At 40.3% G+C, this 21,688-nt stretch overlaps 2 protein-coding genes across 2 annotated transcripts; both read right to left on the bottom strand.

The window, feature by feature from the left end:
* Nucleotides 1-4,332: 4,332 nt before the first annotated feature.
* LOC129777097 (protein-glucosylgalactosylhydroxylysine glucosidase-like) lies at nt 4,333-8,517 on the bottom strand. Its single transcript, XM_055783167.1, has 4 exons — nt 8,370-8,517; nt 6,754-8,289; nt 6,204-6,682; nt 4,333-6,136 (listed from the first exon to the last, which is right to left on the bottom strand). The coding sequence occupies exons 1-4, from the start codon at nt 8,462-8,464 to the stop codon at nt 5,952-5,954; spliced, it is 2,295 nt and encodes a 764-aa protein (XP_055639142.1). The 5' UTR covers nt 8,465-8,517; the 3' UTR covers nt 4,333-5,951.
* A 5,567-nt stretch (nt 8,518-14,084) lies between these two features.
* LOC129775600 (U4/U6.U5 tri-snRNP-associated protein 1) lies at nt 14,085-17,520 on the bottom strand. Its single transcript, XM_055780517.1, has 3 exons — nt 17,047-17,520; nt 14,355-16,783; nt 14,085-14,292 (listed from the first exon to the last, which is right to left on the bottom strand). The coding sequence occupies exons 1-3, from the start codon at nt 17,414-17,416 to the stop codon at nt 14,152-14,154; spliced, it is 2,940 nt and encodes a 979-aa protein (XP_055636492.1). The 5' UTR covers nt 17,417-17,520; the 3' UTR covers nt 14,085-14,151.
* Between the last annotated feature and the right edge of the window lie 4,168 nt (nt 17,521-21,688).

Raw genomic sequence — 21,688 nt, 5'->3', positions numbered from 1 at the left:
AAGTCACTTCAAAATGCAATGAAGACAATTTGACTGGGAAGAATGAAATGAGATAGTCGAGTGGTAGAGGGGGAAAGCGACTAAACGTCCGACAGACTGTTTAATCGTTATGGCGGAGCAACTGCGTGAAGAAGCCAAAAGTAATTTCCAACTGAATACGGATATAGTCAGTCAGATGGTCAGCTGACTATCCTCAGTTGACTAGGACTATGTCGAGCCCTGACAATAATAATAAATTTGAAGATCATTTGAAAAGCGGCCAGAATGTTCGGGTTTGAATGTGAACAGATGAAACTATCAGAACAATGGACAGCGAAAGGCAGATCAGTTTTAAGGATATTTGTCGCAGTTTTTTCGTGAGATGATTCAGCATATGGAAAATTATCGATTTTGATAATCCGACGCTCCAGGTTGCGGCAATGTTGGATCCAAGATATAAAATAGGCTTAAGAATTGAATGTGATGAATGTGAGTGTGAGCATTGTCAACATATCCTTATATTCCTTCCTTTTCCTGAAGAAAATATTTCGCCTTTCTAAACTCGAGTAGCCACTTGGTTACGCGTTCGCTTACCAAGCGATCGTTCGTGAGATCAAACTCAGGGCCCTCAATTGACCATCTTTGTGTTGTTATAGAATAACTACGTCCACGCAACCATCATCAGCGATGGAAATCGATCCACGGTGGAACAAAGATCGATACATCCATACAACTGCTCTGCTCTGCAAGAAACATCGGGCTGCTGTTCTATAAATAACTCAACAATGATCAATATCAACTGTCTCCGCTGTCCGGTCTGTTGAACAATGGATGAACAGAAAGAATACCCTTACACCTAAATGGCTATTACTGTGTAATTTACCATAATGTAATGGAACAGAAAACTTAACGCCTAAATGGCTACTACTAACTACTGTGTAATTCACAATTCATAGAAACATAAACATATGTACATGTACACGATTAAACCCGGCTCTGTTACAGCTAAAATGCTAATGAGCCTAATAAATAAATGGGATAAAAAAAAAATAAACTCGAGTAGACCGCGAGTAATCGGTTTTCTACATCGTTAGCACTAGAATTAAGGAAAAATGTTTATATATACTTGTAACAATACAGTGAGGAGTTTGGCTTCTTTAAACTTATGTAACTGAGCATGTAAAAATAAACAATTAAAAAAAAAATTTGGATCCCAGAAACTTTTCCAATTTGACCAGCATTAAAGTTGTTTTAGAAGCGTTTCCAGGGTTCAACGATGGGAATATACAAGATTTAGAGATTGAATTTCTTACCCTAAAGATAAAACTACTCCGTAAGGAAATGATAGTTTCAGAAAACGAGCATGTGCAGGATTGGTGGACAAAAATTGGGTGCCTAAAAAGAATTGTGCGTTCGCTCGCATTTTCTGCGCTTCGATGTCTTGTTTGTTATGTTCTCTCTATGCCTCACTCCGCGGCAACAGTAGATGAACTGATACGATGAATGTTATTTTGATATCAAAAGATTTGATTAACCCTTTCGCTACGAGCGTCGTCTATAGACGACATCCGCGCGATGACCTGTGTGTACGAGCGTCGTTTATAGGCGACATCAGGGTGATACTGCACATCGATCACACGACATCAGGGCGATACTGCACATCGATCACACCAGTGCGATATGCATACTTTTCGGCGCAGTGCTCCGTACAGAGGTAGCACTTCTGCGGAGCACACTGCCGTAATGAAAGGGTTAACCTTTTCACTACGGCAGTGCACATCGCGCTGGTGTGATCGAGGAGCAGTATGAATTTCATGTCGCTCGACGCTCGTACACACAGGACGTCGCGCGGATGTCGTCTATAGACGACGCTCGTAACAGAAGGGTTAAACATCGTGGCGGCAGCTCGAAAATTTTACCAAATGATAGTCTGCAGTCTAGATTCAGGAAAACTATGTATAAGCATCATCAAACACACGAAAGACTTGTAAATGTAAATGTAGTGTTTGTAGTAAATAAATGAGTATTTTTTATGCTAATAAAATAGATTTTTCGCTACAACGAATATTTTCGATGGTACAGAATTTTGGAAGAAAAAGTACAGATGAGAAAGATTTTTAACCTCTCTGGTACAGATTAAAATGTGACAACACTGCCAATAACTGAAATGAAAATACACAATAGCAATATCACAGAGACACGCACAGTATGTGGGTATACGAGTTACGATTTTGCGCGCGAGTACAGAAGAGTCAATCATACTTAAATCTTCCGCCTTACTAAGGCTTTCTGATGACTTGGCAAGCAGTGCCACAAATCTGAATCAAAATCTGTTCACGAATGCAATTTTTTGACGTAGGACGTCTAACCGGAAGATATAGGGGGTGAAATGAAAATCTAGGCACTGAACAAGTAGGAAAAAATGCAAGATTTGGAACGCTTATAACTCGAGCATTTCTCAATAGATCGCAAAGGTTTTTGCATCAATTGATAGGAAATATATCTACGCATCTATCATAATGAATAACATTTCAGTTTTCTTGAGATAAATAATTAAATAATTGTGAAATATCAAGCATTGTCCAAATGTACTATGTGCCCATTTTTGATTGGTACATTTTGTGCTCCTCAAATCGTACCGACCAAAACGGTCAACCAGCGCAGCAGCGAAATACAACGAAGCACGATTGGAAAGGAAAAAGAAAAAATATGAACGAAACATTGGTCGCAGTCTCACACATGCGTAATTCTCGAGCCAGTCAGTCAGCTTAAAAATCCCCGCTCCGCTGCCGTAACGATCATTCTCATCCAAACCGTACACCACATCGTTTCGCACGGGGCTCTGGCAACCCCATCCCATCCAATGCAAATTGAGCGTAGGCAGCATAGAACAGGGCTCGCGCTTAGCGGGCTCACGTATTGTTTAATGTTTGGAGTCATATATGTTAATATTTGATTACGTTAGATAGTTTCCTTTGGCAAGCGATGTTTGGTTACTCATCCGGAAGCATTCTTGACGATTTACAATTAAAATCACAGCTGAAGAATCGCGCGGAGCACTTCATTTTTAATTTTAGGTTATGATTTCTATGCTCATGATTTTCTATGCTGGCTACTAAAAGGCGGCCATCTTAGCAATCCCTTGGTTTCGCATCACATCACATCAATAAACCAACACAAGCAGCCATGGTTGGCTATGGCAAAGGAGGAAAAGTGAAGGGAAAGGCAAAATCTCGCTCGAACCGTGTTAGTCTGGAGTTTCCCGCAATGGGTAGCTAGGCCGAGCGCGTTAGTACCAGTGCATCAGTCCACCTAGCCGGCGTTATATAGTTTCGGCCGCCGAAGTGGAAAAGCTGCTCGCGACGATAAGAAAACCCACATTCAGAACAGACCACATTCGGTTCGGTGAACATCAAGACAACAACAGGCAGTTGCAGCGAGTGGCGAGTGGCAAACGTGGCAAAATCGCAAAACGACAGCAGGTAGCATGAGAAAAAAGTTTGTTCTTTATACAATCTGCTTTGGTGGTAAATCCAGAACAAGGCGGCATCGATGGCGTTCGAAATGGTTTTTTTTTCAAAACCACGAGTACACAGTTTTCTAAATTGGAACCATTCCATAAAACAAGGCACTTATCAGGGCCATTAAACCATTCAAAAAAGAGTTTACGAAATACAGTTTAATGCTTTCTAAAACAATATCCAAAATAATAATAAAACACAAATTGATTTTTTCATAATTTGTTTGCCAGGATATGATGAGTATGAGAATTCGGCAGTTGTGCTGAGCTTATTGATGGTTGGGGAATTCCCCGATTATTAAATTTTCACCAATTTCTAAATTGCTTCTAGATTGAAAGTACAGTAATTTATATTTAGCTCGACTTTTAGCTAATTGGATGGATCTGTAATGCGACATTTTTGTAAACATAGAGTTCGGGGTCCAAATTATGACCCCACATTGAATGTCGACACTGTACCACTGTCATCGGAAATGTTCAATTACAGGTTAAAATCGCCTCCAATGCGACACTGAGTGTTTCTCCGGCACGTCGCATTAAATGTAATTTACTGAACAACATGTCACAAGCTGGATGGGAAGAAATTTTCCTACTGTGAAAGCTGTGGCGAGTGGCAAACGCAATAGCTAAACAGGAAGGTTTAACCGAACAAGATGGGGATATCGAGTGATAACAAAAACACAACACCAAAGGTTCTTTTCAGAACCATCAACATGTTCATAAAGAGTAAACAGTAAACTAATCCATTTTTCAGGTAGATAGGTAGGTATTCACGTAGGAGAAGAAAATAAAACAATATATTTAAAATATATATTTAACAAAAGCTGTCCCCTTTGTATAGTCTTACGTCACTCCGGTTATGTCCCCGACATTACCCACCCGTCTTTTTATAATAAATGGCTATCCTTTACCATTAATTGATTTCACTATCAATTGGTTGGCGTTGCATTTTACGCTTCGATTTTCACTAACGCGCAACGATATTCAATTTCGACGATACGAATATCATGGCGAAAATGAATATGCAAATGAAAAATGAACTTTATGTCAAGCTGATGTTGATGTTCATTACACTGGTGTTCATTGATAGTGTTGTTCCCAGGTGCATGACACGATTATCGCTATCTCACTCTACCTACCGTCACCGCCTATCACACTATCCCTCTGCTGTAAAAGTTCATCATCGACATCACGATATGTCAGATGGTGGTAAATTGGTAATTCGCGATGACGTCGACGTCTGGTGGCGACTTCAAGTTAGAGCCATAATTTGGGTCCCAAAATCGTTAGTGTAATCTCTACCAGATTAGAAGACACGGAGCCGGTTTTCAAATTTGAAAATTTGAATGAAAATTTTCACATTATGTTATTTAATTATTAGAAACACGTATTTCTGACTTTCATTTATCCATATGGTCATACAATTCCAACATTGTTGCTGATTTTTTTCTCTATAATATAAAATTGTCTTCATAAACAATTTTCGTATGAGACTTTTTCCCCACCTGCAAACAAAAATGTTTTCAATTTAAACAGAATACTAATTTGATATGGAAAAGCTAATTTTCATTCATAACTTTAATTTTGAAAACGTTCACTCCGTCTGAAAATCAGCTGTTCTTTGACGCTCCCCTAAACTAGTAAACGAAGCTCACTGCCGTCAACGCGGATCGCTGTTTTGAAGAAAACAAATACTTCTGACGTGTGAGATGTTGGCACCAAAAACATGGCGGGTGCCATACGGCTGGTTGTTCCATATTTATCGACTCTCGCTTGAGCAGTAGGTTGTCAATACAAAGCAGGCTGAAATTCGCCGTATTTGAATGCCGTGAACGTGAATATTTTCGGCACTGTTGGCAAGTATATGTTTTGTTTAGTGAAAGCAGAAAAAATTCAGACATTTTGCAATTACCAAGTATTTATCAATTGAGGGGCTCAGAATGCAAGGGGTATAAGTGACTTGATCAAGCAAACCATTTGTCATGACAATGTCATGCGAAAATGCGAAAACAGAATAGAAACTGAGGAAGGTTGGCGCTCATACGGTATGACTCATACGGTATGAGGCATGATGTCGACGCCAACCTCTCTCAGTTTCTATTCTGTTTTCGCATTTTCGCATGACATTGTCATGATAAATGGTTTGCTTGGACTTGATCGATTTCTCTTCGTCAACTTTTGAATTAGTTAATAACTCAACTGTAGAAACGTTCCAATTTAAGTTTGCTATAGAATCCGATAGATGAGGTTCTGACCTATTTTCCACGTTGGTAAATACAGCTGGGAAAGTATTTGCAGCTAAGTTATGACCAAAGAGAGAGTCGATGTAGAGAAATCGATCAAATCACTTACACCCCTTTCATTCTAAGCCCCTCAATTCCGGTTCGAAACACAACAACTATTAACAAAATGGTTTATAACACTTTTTCGCAGAATCACTTCTCCACCAATTTTATATCATGTTTCTCAGCATCATTCCAGCCAGCAAAACAGCCAGGAGCAGCGAGTTTTGTTTATTGATTATTCCTCCGTTTTGATCGGCTAATCTCATGTTCATCGTTAATGGCGGTAACTTGCAGCCATTTTTGATGCGCACCGCTCGCGTTAGTTCGAATCGGGCGTGCTTCAGCCCATGAACTACGTGAAAATATAAAAATCAAATCATTTCTACTCGATAAATTCATTTATATACGGAATTACTCACCGTGCAGATCTTGGCTTATTTCTCGTACCGTACCATCCACAATCAATGTCAGATTTCTACTAGGCATTGTGTTTATTATAATCGTGAACACTTCGGGATATATGAGAAGTGAAAATTTCATATCCATATAGTTCAACTGCGGAATATGCAGATGTGTAGTCGATGGAGGGAGTCTCGGGTTGTCAATTACGAGTTGTTCGTTGTGAAGACGAACCCCCGCATAGCCGTTGATTATGGCCTGCAGGAATCCGGCAGCGCCTGTAACGAAATTTGAAGCACCTGAAAATTCGACAGGTCGTTCCTTCCAAACATTGGACGGTGGTCGAACGTATGACCAGTAGCTTTTATTGAAAGCTGAGCCAGCTCGATCCGTTTCGTCTAGGTCCAGCCAGCCGATCGTATGCATTGGCCATGTCATAGCCGAAGTATTGCTCAGTACAGCATCTCCATAGATCTCTAGATTTCGACGCTTCGTCGAGCTGAAAATGGAACCATTTTTTATTGTTGACTGTATTAGAAATAATGAAAAAGTGATGGATAATGCACTCACTTTTTCATCGACAATTCTAGAGGATACCCTAGCAACACCGCATCGGCTTGGCCAATACTAGTTCCTGTCTCATAACCATCAAACTGCGGATGGAAGTCTTCCGTTTCGTTATGCAATAGCAGCAAACTCTTGGCGACTCGTGTCAGTTCATTCCATTCGTTATTTCGAAGTCCAAGTGAATTTCTACACAAACAGCCGGCAAACCCCCCGAAAAGTAGATTGTAGGCAGCGACCACGTTTGTGAACACGTTATTATCCACGTTGCGATTAATTTCATCTGGACCGGTTACCGAAAGAATGTCAAATTTATCGGTTTCAGAATTGTAAACACTTCGATTTGCCCAGAACCGAGCGGTTTCGTAGGCGAGTTCACAACCTTCATGTTCCATCCATGACAGATCATCAGTTGCTAGTAGGTATTGGCGGGCTGCGAATGCAATATCTGCAGTGACGTGGTGATTGAACTCGGGTGCCTCTGCGGAAGACGAAACCTCCCGACCAGTAAACGCCGAACTCCACGGATATTGCCATCCCTCGAATCCGTTTCCTGCGGCATTGCCAGCTAGTGCACTCTTGGTAAACGTCCCTCTGTACTGTAGCAAATCACGAGCATTTTTCGGATCCAGCAACAGAATCACCGGGTACATCCATAGATCCATATCCCAGAGATTGTGTCCCTGGAAGTCTTCCCCTACTGTTCCACCCCGCCCAATTCCAGATGGAGATATTCCAAATGAGACATGACGTTGATTGGTGTACACCGAAGGAACGTTACTGAGCAATTGGAACGCACTCGCCTTGATGACACGATCCAGTGCATCGTTTCCGCTAACGCTTATACCGTAAGCAGACCACGCCGCATCCATACGACTCGTGTGGGACGCGTCTGAGTTTCCCATCGTCAAAAACTGAAGATCTTGCTCCGCTTGTTGTTTGCTCCGGGCGAAAACGGTGAAGAAGAAGAAGTCCTGAGCAGTGCGATCATCACCGATCAGTTCGATCGTCGCTGGATAGTCCAAGTAGTAAACACATACATTGGTTCCCTCAAGCTGGAGGTCGGGGTCTTCAACTTCCTTCGTACGACCACATTGATAATTATATATTTCGTTTCTGACTAAAACTTTCTCGGGTGCGCTAAAGGCAATATCCACCGATGGATTTCCAGGATTACTCACTATTGTAGCCCGTATATTGCCTACAGCACTCAGTCGCTGAATACGGAATCGATTAACGATTGCATGGGTGAAATATCGATGTGGATATACGTCATGGACCAGTCGGAAATTTCTGCCTGGATCATTATACACGGTTCGGAAGCGCCCGAATTTCATATCCAGCTGATAGGAACAGTGTGGTGGGTCGGTCTCGGGATTCCGACAGAAAGCTAGCTGTAGGTTTGCATAGTTTGGTATGCGTGCTCGATGGCTCTGGGATCGATAACCATTGTACACACCGGTGAGATAAACACTGTCGCTGTTGACCACAAAGCCGAGGTTTCCATTTGATAGGGTTGGCACAGACGACCGCTCAGGGAAACTATTGGAAAAATGCAACGCAAGCGAGATTATTTTTGTTCCAAACGAACTGTAATCAAACTTGATTTCAGTTCCACAGACCTGTTGGAATTCAGCAGGAAATTGACGTCATCCCCGTACACCGAGGTACATAACAAAATTCCTGCTAAAACTATTGAAACATCAATAGTTTTCATTTTTACTAGTTTCGAGACTGCTTCACCTCCTTCAGCAAATATCCACGACCAACTGAGCACTTGCGATATACATTCTGTTAGATATAGCTAGAAAATATATCTGTTTCCGAAAACGATAATCGATACGACTTTTTTTTACTACTATTCCACATATGATAAGATAACGCAGGAAACGTGCATGATGACGGAGACTGGTTGGCTGGCTGAGTCATGCGTTTGTATCTGGCGATTTGCAGCACATTGCAAAAGTTCCAAATTTCCAAATCAACTATTGTGTTCCGCCTCAAAACCGGTTTTGTGACCAGAGGATAATCTGTAGCTTTTTTATTGCCTTTGTGTATTTGAGTTGTCTCAGATATCATTTGGAAACGGTGTGAGATGAGTAATTGCTGTTTTGACAATTATTGGAATTGTACATGAAGATGGAATGTTTCATATATATCATTTTCACAGAATTATTAATTTAATTGAGAAAGAACCCTCATGAGGATGACCAGGAACTGAAATTTTAAGACACATGAAAACTATAAGTATCAAACACCATTGAAGTAATCTCTCAAGCGTAGATGCGAAACATAGGAGTGGAAATTGATCGCCAGATTCGAACGAGCCAACCAGTGGTAGTCGAGTTGAGAAGGCTAGGATAGCCGCTAAGAAGTGATCATTCAGTAACAACACAACATACCCCTTTACGCTGCGCCGCGAGCGACGTGAGATAACCAAGTTTTTCGCTTTATTCTGGAAGCCATCTTACTTTTTTATTTCCTATTCGATATCCGAATCGATAACTTATGAGGACTTGACTTCAAATCACATCTAATGACAAACTATAGTCACATTATCCTTCAGGAACACTGTGACTTGAGCCATCTCACGGCATTCGTCGCGTGAAATATTGGGAACAGTTTCCTTCCCGTGTATTGTATTGTTTTCGTCTTTCAAGTTTTACAGTAGTTTATACCATACCTACATACAGGTTTTTGAAGTAAATACTTCTCATAGGTTCGTCGAAACTTGAAGACTTAAATTCCACCGTGTACCATGTGATGAACACTTTTGAGAAGTCTAACGATCGGAAGGAAGAAAGCGAGTGGCCGTAGAAGTGGTATAATGACCCCAAAGATGGCAAAGAATGTTTTGACAGAATTCGAGCGCCAATCCAACGTATCAATTCGGGATGTCGCTAGGCATTTGGATTACATGTTTACGAACTGGAATGAAAAGCAAATCCATGCCCTGAGACTCTACACGCGGATTCTCATCAATGTATCAGCGCCTATTACCATCAACTTCCTGCATAGGAATACTACGCCATCAAGCCCAAATTTAACGCTACGGTACACAATCGAAAATTGTCGTCTGACATTCTGGCAAATAAATCAAACAAAACACCGTTGTAATCTCGGCTTCTCGACTGAAAACTACATGCCTTTACCGGTCTAACTCGCCATTTACTTGCTTAACTCGCGTGTCACACTCATGACCAACGCCTTGTTTCCAGATGTAGATGATGCGTTTCATGAATGTTTTCATCCTTGAGAATAATTTTTTAGCTTTGGAAACACGATATCTCTTGGCATGAATATGATTCACAAGGATGCTTAGGCAACAGTACTACTAAATTGTGAGATGATCGTAATTTGCTCTACGAAGGACTGATAAAAATCAGACAGAATGTGAACAAGCAGATCTACATTTAATTTTAAAAACAGCTCGGTAAATAATCGCGCATATGCTGTGTGCGTAATCTAATCGACGAATCGAATTGATCCAGTCTATGTATATAGACATGGAAAATGCAGTGAATGCTCTATACCTTTGGACAACATGCGACTCACATTCAGTATTAATTTTTATCAATTTTGCAAAAATTATCATTATCTTCGGAAGCTATCAAAACGCAAATCCTATGAGATAACGATCACTCTTGTTTTGAGCCGTCGGTTAAGTCAATTTGTTCGCAATTGCACCTTCGAAGTCACCCAGCAAACATTAAGTCGTATGAATAGCTATAATTGGAGGCGATATACATACAACCAAGACACATTTGTATGATATATGATGCAGATAACTAGCATATACACACAAAAGTGGAGGCGATATACGTATATGCCATATTTTGTACGCATATAAAGCCGTATATAACGATATGCGATGCTTTTTGGACTGATATGCGATTTGATACGACAACGTTACTACTCAATCCATCGATGACATGGAAAATCGTGTTTTTGCATTTTATGCGATTTTAGATATATATGATCGATATTTTGATTGATATTTTATGCGATTGTGATTTGATACGAAATTATATGTGACTTATCATGTGCAAAGTTATACGATTTAATGTTTGCTGCGCAGTCCAATTATCGATACATATAATTTTACTTTTCCTGACCTGGCCCTGACCCGACCCCCTAAATTGCAACGGCCATTCATCAAATAAAAGTCTCGTTTTTGCGAATTCGACATTGAAATGAACACTGTAACTCTTAAACTATGTTTTATACTGGTCGGTGTGGTTCATCGTGAAAAAGAAATTTTTTCCGACTTGAACTGAGGTCACGCGTATTCTATAGTATTCTAGAGCCTCTCCAGATTATATTCAAGACGTGTTATTCGGCATAGAAATCTCAACTAAGTACAGTAGAACCTCGACTTTAGTTGACCTAGCCCGACTATTTCGCGGATAATCGGCGTTCTACTGTACTACTAATGAAAATGAAGCAAGTCATACATACATAGAGTAGGCAATAGTTCCACTGGGATCGTTAGTACCATCCAAAAAGTAGTTCATGAGTGCTAAAAAAGGGGAAAATCGAGATCGAATCGGAAGTCTCATTTTTCGACACCTTCAAAAATGGTGACCGACTCCCGCATGATCCTGGACCGACCTTAGATTTGTTTGCAGAAAATCTACTCCTAGTTGGCCGGCAATGACATACACCCCCAATTATATAGGTAATGGGTGAAAATAACTAACAACCGGAAAGCGAATATAATCTCGTTTCGACTTCCGGTTTGCTGACAATGGCTCTAAATAACCAACAATGATGGATATCCCCGAGTGAAAGGGTTAAAAGTCGAATATCATACTTCGATGCAATTTTGGAAACGTAGATGGTGGCTTTCGGTTCATCGAAAACGGCACTAATAGACCGGAAATAAAGTAAGGGGAGTTGAGTTAGACAAAGAAAATGTTAAAGCGATACGAAGAAAGTGTTAGAGCGAAACGGCGGCAGTAAAAAAACATATGCACAAACGGAAACGGGCTCAACACTTAACGCTCAACGCTTACATACCTAACGATTGACGCTCAACGCTCTTTGCTCGATGCTCAACGCATAACCTTTTCATTACGGCAGTGTGCTCCGTCGGGATGCTACAGCTGAACGGAGCACTGCGCCAAAAGTATGCATATCACGCCTGGTGTGATCGATGTGCAGTATAACCCTGAAGCCGGGTTCAGACGGTGCGAGCAAGCATACGAGTCGGTCTAGTCAGTTACTGCAGTGCAGCTACTCACACCGTGTGAACACATCATGCCAGTTATTGTCATGTGTGATCCGGCGTGCGAGCTACTTCAAAGTTTTTTGAATTTACTCGCACTCGCATGCTTCAAAACGTCAAAAACAGAATTTAGCGTTCGAATCAGGGATGCCAAATGTAAAGAAATGTCTCTATTTTTAAGATATTTGAAAATATGCGAAGATATTTATAGACTTGAAAATTATTGGAAAAACAAATAAAACCCTCATAGTTTCTTAACGAAATCATTGTTATTCCGTTTTGCACGCTGGCGGGGCACGCTTTCTTTTTGAGATAGTTTTCTGGAGAATGTCTAATATAGAATCATTATCAGGCACAATTTTCATTCAAAATTCACTCACAACTTGCGAAAAAAAGTAAGGTTCTAAGAAACAGAATACATATTCGATTTAAAAAAGTACATTTTCATTCATTATTTTAATTTTTGACGCGTGTGAATAAAATTTTAAAAAGTCTTCTAGACTATCATTTAAAGCATCACATACTTCCGGAATTATCTTAGCTATGGATGCTTTCGAGATTCTAAAAAATATCGACAACAATCTGAACAATATTCCAGAAGAAAGGCATATTAATGTCATTTATATTATCACTCTTGCAGGTACAGCATCCTTCATGAGTGTATCTTGGCGTTGTATTTGTGGAGCAATTAAATTCAACAGTTTTTCCACTTGTTCAGGTGTTATTCTCAACACTGCTCTGTAATCTCTATAAAATTGTGTAATGATACATTCAACTGAAAACCTAAGATGAAAACTACCAATAAAGAAGTCGATTTCGGACCAATCATTTGACAAATTCGGACCTGATTGCTGTTTCTGACTATTTGATGGACATTTGAAAAATCGCCTGGCATCCCAGGTAAACCCGTGCCGTAGTATCTAGTTTCTCGCCAGCAGCTCACACTATGTGAACGGACAAGGCGAGTCAACCAATTGTCAAGCGAGTCCACCGGGTCAGTAGCTGCTCATTGTCAAGTCAGCTACTAGCAACGTATAAATGGGCCTTGATGTCGTCTATAGCAGGGGTATGACTAAAACACCAAATCTCTCATATTGCCAGTGTACCCAATATTGCTACGGTTCACTGACATTTTGGTTCTGTCAATTACTGTTGTTTACAACTCGGTCCGGTTATATAGTCGAATAGTGGCTAACTTTAAACTCCATGTTAAATGCGAACACCTACATGTGTAACCGAAATATGAAAATCGCTCATGCAGTTAGAAATAAAGCAGCGTATTTTTCTTTTCTTTTTACTATCTGCGTGATTTCAACAATTTCAATCCTCGCAAATGATATGTTGGTAAACAAATGACGCCATATTCATTTTGATTTTGGGTAGCCTATATTCAATTGATGTCTAACCCCTAGTTTATAGACGACGCTCTTACACACAGACCCAAAGTACATAGAATAAGAAGGTAGTCTCCTCCCTTCTTTGTTCAAATAGTGGTAGGCAAAAAAATGCAAAAAATAGAAATAAACGTGGCACTTCGACATTTTGCTGTAGTAAACAAAAACTGTTCAGTATGAAATCGATAAAAAATAACATAAAACCTTACTTACACTGAAAATGTGGTATACTATCATTTTTATCGCCGAATCTTTTAAAATCAAGAAATATTAAGATAACTTCAGAACTTCGAACAAATCAGATTTTTGCTTACTAACATCGTTGTGTGTGTAACACATGCGCTCTGCGTGCGTATATACACAGGAAATTTCCCTTACCCTCTATTCTACTATGTACGTACCATCAACTTTCAGCACCGAAAGCGATTATGACTATTTGGTTCGTATACTAACCGGTTCGCTAAGTGTTAACCGAAGCAGAGTTTTCTCGTTCTCGTTTATGTCATGATTCGTATCATATAACCACAAACGAATGCCACTGGTGGAAATGACTTAAACAATTCTGCAAGATCATATTTGAACAAACGAAACTAAGTTATTCAGTGAAACTTCCGTTTGGCAAACACTGAACAAAACGACAGTATTTCTCACAAAAATTAAAAAATCACTGATCACTCTACAAGCAATATCAATTCAAATAAATTGAAAACAAGTGGTTGTGGATATTCGCAAACTTTTATATTATAGATGACACCGCAGAATAGAAAACAGGTACATAAGTTGTTAACGCTTATGCTTCACAATGCTAGTGTTCTGTTTGCTTCCGCTCAGCACAATAAACGGTGACTGTGTTTCCTTCTGCTTCGCCTGCAGCATATTCAGCGTTCCAAGGGGAGTGTCGGTAGAGCTCATCTTCTTCATTAGCTGAAATTCAATTTCAATGAATTATTACTATTCGGATACCAAACAAAAGTGCACAAAATTACCCCCTCCTGTTCGTTCTTTTTGAGTCGCTTCTCGACCTTATTCTTGCCGGGACCTTTTCCGTGGAATTTGTGCGACAGATACCGGAACGCTTCCTTCGGAGTCAGCAAATGTCCATTATCATCAATATACTCCAATTTAACATTCGGCTTAAAGTTATCCTTGTCTCTGAAGTCTGTGATCGGTCCACTATAGCGATCTCTTCGCGAGTACTTATCGTCTTCACCATAATTTTTGTCCTCGATCGAATAATTTTGCGCCTGCAGATGAGCAAACCGGGCATTGCTAGGCCGGTTGCTTTCCTCCTTCTCGAGATAACCCTTGGATTTGGCCAGCAGGAGTGCTCCTGCCACACCGGATGCCACATCCGGTTCCTCGTCTAGGATCGCAACGTCATCCACTTCGATGGCGGCTTTCAGCTGCTCCTCCTGCTCCCGATCGGTGTTCACGGAATTCCACGTCCCACCCCGATCCCGCTGATCCGGATCCTGCTCCTGCTCGCTTTCGTTCTCGAAGTCCATCATTTCGGCCACATCTTCGTCACGATTTCCGGCGAGACCGTACGTTGGGATATCTCCCAGAGTGCGACAAAATTCGGCCGTTGCGTTCAGCAGAATTGCTCCGTCTCGATTTCGTGCGTCATAATTCGCCTCCTCGTCCTCGGACATCATTTCGGATTTTATCTCGCTCTTAACGCGTTCGGTGTCGATTGGCAAAGCTTTCGAAATGATCGCATCCTTCTGCTTGAGTCGGCGAGCCTTTGCCAGCACAGCTTGCAAGTCGTCATCATCATCGTCAGCAACTTCGATGTTTGAAAGATCGTCCTGGAACACGGATGTGTCGTCCGTGAAGAGGATGTCTTTCTTCCTGTTTCTGATATGGGATTCCGTCGTTAAATTGTGTTCAGAGTGTCCCGCTCGACGGGATGTTTTGGATCCTAAATCGTGACCGGTTGTTTCCGGGGCCAAATCCAACAAATCATCCGCCTTCAATTTTTGTCGAATTTTCCGTACCTTCTTTTTCGGCTTTCTGAATGATGCCAATTCGACATCAGTGTAATATTCGGATGCCAATGCCAATGGAACCACGTCCAGGGAGTCAAGCTTTTTATTTTGCAATTTGGCTTTTATTTCTAGCTGTCTGCGCTTCTCCCTAGCTTCGTGCTCCGCATTGGAACCAATCGTGAAGCTGGACTTTTCAGCGCTACCAATTTCATCATTGTATTTACCAAGAACTTCTCTCTGTTTCGGCATACCGAACTCGTCGACATCGTCCTGACTGTACACGTCATAACCGTAATGATTTGGGTTCAACTTTCTGTTCTCGGTGTTCTTTTTGTAGCGCTCGTCATCAATCATGTTCACATTAACCAGCGTGTCTCCCGCTTCTTCGTCCAGAACATCAGCGTCCTTCAAAGTAAGAATAACCTGACGACCTTCCTTGAAGCTTTCCACATCATGTTCCACCCGTAGTCCGCTCAAATCCCTTTCTTTGTACGCATTTTTTCGTTGCGCTCTCACATCCTGTTCCACTAAATCACCAACACCGAACTCTTCATCCAATTGATCCAACAACTTCGCCCGAGCTTCCGCTTCCCTCTTCAGTCGCTCCTTATCCCTGCTTTTGCTGACCCAGTTCTTCACATCGTCCATCTCCTCGTCATCTCCGAGCGTTTGCAGCTTTTTGAGCCTGTCCTCGACCGCTCGTTTCTCCTTGCGTTCCTTCAGCTTCTCGCGAATCTTGTCCGCTTGGCTTTTCTCGGCCAAGTTCGTTGCCGGTTTGTGGTAAAATTCGCCCCAATCGTCCTTGATCTTCTCGTAGCCGGATGCGTCCTTCGATGTATCCTCGTCCTTTTTGGCTCCCGACGAAGCGGAGCTCTCAGACGGTCCAACTTCCAACGGTTTGAGACCGAGCTTCGCTCTCAGCTTGTTGGTGGCCTCAATGGAAAGCACATCACCCGCTCCATTATCGGGAATCGGAGACATGGACCTCTGTCTGGAACTTTTCACGGGAACCGGTGATGGTGATCGTCTACGCGCTGCCTTCACCGGAGAAGGTGAAGGTGTCCTCCGTCTAGAAACGGCCACTCGCGGGGGTGGAGAAGGGGACCTCCTTCTAGGGGCTGCCACTCTGGGAGGCGAGGGGGATCTCCTCCTGGGGGCTGCAACCCTAGGAGGAGAAGGAGACCTCTTTCTAGATGCTACCACTCGGGGTGGAGGCGAAGGGGATCTTCTCCGGGAGACCACAACTCGTGGTGGTGATGGTGACTTCCTGATCACTACCACCGGTGATGGTGAGCGGCGACTGCGTGACGATCTCGTGACCGTTTCATGTGGCGGCTCCGGTTCGGGAGAAGGAGCTCTCCGCGAAATGCAAGGGGGCGGTGGCGGTGGGATATCATCATCAACCGGCACCTCCACACAGTCCGAACCTAAAACGAAGAAAAGAAAAACCTTGAAGCGGGCCTCAATTCAAACCTACACACTAATGACTATTGGGACCTTGGGCTCAGATTTAGACCCGGGGAGCGCTCTGAAAAGAAGAGGCGAAAAGCACATGCTAATTATTCCCGAAGACTCTCGAAACCGGGAACCGTGCAGAAGGCGGAAGAACCCAGCGCTTGTAAAATCGCTCTCAATGCCGGTTGTTCCACCTCCTCGAATCGCGCACTTCCCGGCAACCAGTTCAACTTACTGTCGCTATCGTCCTCCACTTCGACGTATTCTCGCTCCTTGTGTGCCCTGTGTCTATGACTGCTGCTGCTGCTGCCACCATCCTGACCATTCGACTCATCCGCAAGCCGATTCCGACGGCGACCATGCTGATGCTGGTGATGTCTGCTTTCAACCACCTTCTCCTTGTCCCTCTTGTGTTTTCGGTGGCGATGAGGCTTTTCTACCGTCTCGTATCTCACCGAGGAATCTTTACGATAGCGTTCGTATTCGATCACTTCCTGGTCATCTTCGACCGAATCTGAGCGGCTGCGTTTCTCGTACGGAGAGCGACTGCGGGACCGCCTTTTTGATTTCTTCGATTCCTTCTTGTGTTTTTTCGATGAACCCATTATGATCTAGCTCGATATAAACTAGAATATAAGCGAAAACTCGAAAAGAATGTTATTTCACAACTCGATATGCCTCTTGGTACGAAGTAAACGATTATAAACATTTTGGCAGATCCAATTGGATAACTGTCATACACAGTGACATGTATCCGAGAAGAAATATAAGGTTGGACAATTTTAAACATAAACAAAATCTGTGACGTCACAGATTTAGTTTATTTTATGCCACTTTTCTTATAATAGTACTGGATTATTATAAAAAAAGTGGCATAAAATAAAATAAGAAAAGTATTCTTGTTAAAAGTAAAAACATTCGGATGAAAATGAACGAACTATATTTTTTTATAAAATGATGCTAGCGATCAAAATCATAAGAGTCCAACTGACATTTAAGCAGAAACTGAAATTTCAGTATTATTGAATTTCAATATTTCGAGTGAACGATGGCTGAATTTCCGATACCTTCGTCTTTCAGCTGCGTGTAACAAGAAGCCGACGTCACAAATTCTGGTTCGACCAAAAACGTAAATGAACAAAGTCCGAGTCGCAAAATCGGTTGTTTCTTTGATCGGAAAAACATTTGATAGATAGTGCATGGAAAAAAAGTGGCAAGTCTTCTTTCATGTTAATTGCACTTGAAAAATGAATTTTATCGACTCTAACCTAGATTGAGACAAAAAGTCTTCCTTTTGCGTTCAAGAAAAAGTGAAAAATATATAAGAAAAAAAAGAAAAAAAAAATAAAGAAAAAGAAAGAAATAATCGTTTTAGTTTGACATGTTCTGTTTACTTAAATGATGAATGTAATGCGTGAATTTTTTTTTTGCAAATATATAATTGGTTTCTAGATATCTTCTTTCAACGTTATTCGTTGGCATATTCAATTTTGTACCATTTAACCACTGGCTAGTATGCCTAGTATGTGAACTTCCTATCTTCCTGGTTACTTATACAATCAAAGTTTGACACAATCAAAATCCGTGAATTTTCTATCCTCCATCTCGACATGTATCATACAAACCGTACCTTACTCAAAGAGTGGTGTTGTAAGTGATGCTAAACTTTCGCCACTAATTGGGAGCACCAAAGATATATTTGAGGTCATTTACAGACTTTCTAAAATTGTGTGAAAAATTGATAAAAATGGCTTTCAGCCCTCTCATACAACCATTCTTTGATACCAACAGATGAGATGTAGGTGGTTTGATTGGTTTTGAAACCTACTAACAACTGCATCAGCTAAGATGTAGGTACTTTTATTTTTGGATGCACACTATTAGTTGTCAACCATTGAATTTAATTGCATGCCGAAAAATTTTCAGTGAAAAATTTGTTTTTTCGAATGAATGACATCTTTCATTCTTCCAGCTTTTTTAAATCTCGCGAGTGTTTTCATAAGGGCTTCTTCCCCGGTCTTTCCAGAGGTGGAAACTTTTCTTTAAGAGTGTTTTGATGAATTTATAAAAATATAGCCGTCAGATATTTAGAGTGTAGCCAGCCAACAACAAACAACCTCAAGTTCACTCAAGGGCAATCAAAGAAGGACCCAACAAACATTAAATCGTATAATTTTGCACGTGCCAAGTCTTACAAGAAATCCGAATAAATCATAATCGCATATAATATCAATCAAAGTATGTATCGTGTATATTTGAATATATTTGAATCGCATAAAATGTTAAAACTCGATTTTATATACCATTATCAAATTAAGTCGCAATTCGGTATAATAAACATCAATTTCATTATGTACATTGTCGAAAAATATATTTAATCCGCATCATATGCGTATATTACGCTGATGCAGTTTGTGTGTCGTATAAGCGTATAATTTAAAACGATTCAGAACTGTAGTAAATCGTGTAGCATGCTGAAGAAAATCATGAAACAGTAAATCATATTAGATCCTAATAAAGAACATATGACATCACATTGAAATGTCAATTAAATACTGATGCACTCGAAAGTTTTAACCGCTGTTGAATTAAATTTCAGATAGCCGCGCGAGATAGCTGGTGGATGATAATCCAGACAACCGGAGTTCGAACCCACATCGGAGCAATTTTCACCAAACATCAATCTGTGCCATTTTAAACATTCATATTCCACTCCCAACACAAGTCAATCAAACAATTATTATTTTTACAAACATAAATAATCATATACAAAAATGGCGATTCGTGAGGCTATAACAAACATTTCACGAAATTATTTTACGCCATTTGTTTTTTTTTCTATGTCTGTAATAAATCGTATATGAGTATGGCAAAAGTCGTAATTGGTGCTTTGACAATTCATGAATATATTCATATTAGATCGCAATTCAATTTCAACATGATAGCTATTATAGCCGGTCAAAGTTGCATATTCATCCAAACAAATTCGGTAAGCATTTGCCATGTATGTATATGGCCTCCACCCAGCAAATATTAAATCGCATAACAAGCGTATATATAACATCATATGCCCTAAAATTTGGTTGGCATATAATGCGCCTAACTGGCAAATGCATGCAAAAGTGTTTCATGGTTTTCTTCAGCATGCAACACGATTTACTACAGTACTGAATCGATTTAAATTATACGATTATACGACCCACAAACTGCGTCAGCGTAATATACGCATATGATGCGGATTAAATATATTTTCCGACAATTTACATCATAAAATTGATGTTTATTATACCGATATACGACTTAATTTGATAATGCCCAGCAAACATTAAATCGCATCACAAGCGTATATATAACATCATATGCCATAAAATTTGGTTGGCATATAATGCGCCTAACTGGCATATGCATACAAAAGTGGAAGCCATATACATACATGGCAAATGCTTACCGAATTTGTTTGGATGAATATGCAACTTTGACCGTCTATAATAGCGATTATGTTGGAATTGAATTGCGATCTAATATAAATATATTCATGAATTGTCAAAGCACCAAATACGACTTTTGCCATACTTGTATACGATTTATTACAAACATAGAGAAAAACCAAATGGCGCAAAATATTTTCGTGAAATGTTTATTACAACCTCACGAATCGCCATTTTTATATATGAGTATTTATGTTCGTAGAAATAATAACTGTTTGATTGAATTGTGTTGGGAGTGGAATATGAATGTTTAAAATGGCACAGATTGATGTTTGGTGAAAACTGCTCCGATGCGGGTTCGAACTCCGGTCGTCTGGATTATCATCCACCAGCTATCTCGCGCGTCTATCTGAAATTTAATTCAACAGCGGTTGAAACTTTCGAGTGCATCAGAATTTCATTGACATTTCAATATGATGTAATATGTTCTTTATTAGGATCTAATATGATTCACTGTTTCATGATTTTCTTCAGCATGCTACACGATTTACTACAGTACTGAATCGATTTAAATTATACGCTTATAAGACACACAAACTGCATCAGCGTAATATACGCATATGATGCGGATTAAATATATTTTAAGACAATGTACATCATAAAATTGATGTTTGTTATACCGAATTGCGACTTAATTTGATAATGGTATATAAAATCGAGTTTTTGCATTTCATACGATTTCCAATATACACGATACATACTTTGATTGATATTATATGCGATTATGATTTATTCGGATTTCTTGTAAGACTTGGCACGTGCAAAATTATACGATTTAATGTTTGCTGGGCACTTTTGCATGCATATACCAGTTACCATACCATATGATGTTATATATACGCTTGTTATGCGATTTAATATTTGCTGGGGAGGCTGTACAAGATAGAAATCCTTATGCGCTCCGGCCAAACCTAGTCGAGACAGCAACCCTTTCACTAACTCGGATAACGATTTCGAAAGCTCAATGGAAGAATCGGAGAAAGAATTCGAAGAATCTAAAAATTAAGAACAGGAACAAATGGAAACAGAACCGGAATCAGATATTTTTTCTTCGCATAGACATACCATAAAAGAATGAACGCAAAATAGCGAATGGAGAAACATCAGAGCAGATATTTTTTGACGATGGAATTAAACGGATTAATGAACCCCAATGGAAACGAGCATGAAATGAACAAATTCTTCATAAAACTAAAAAACAAATCTACACATCAACACCCAAAATGTACACAAACACACACACAACCACAACCAACAAACACAAACTAACACACCAAGTCAATCCACTCCAACCAACAACCAACAAGGAAGAATTCAAGCCCTCCCAAGGGGTGTTAGTGACATGCTCGATTTTCTCATCACCGACTTCCTCTTTTGGTCATAACTTAG

The sequence above is a fragment of the Toxorhynchites rutilus genome, chromosome 3, assembly GCF_029784135.1.
Source record: "Toxorhynchites rutilus septentrionalis strain SRP chromosome 3, ASM2978413v1, whole genome shotgun sequence".
NCBI classification, from domain to species: domain Eukaryota; kingdom Metazoa; phylum Arthropoda; class Insecta; order Diptera; family Culicidae; genus Toxorhynchites; species Toxorhynchites rutilus.
The sequence above is the reverse complement of the archived record's forward strand: the minus strand, read 5'-3'. Positions and strand labels throughout refer to the sequence as shown.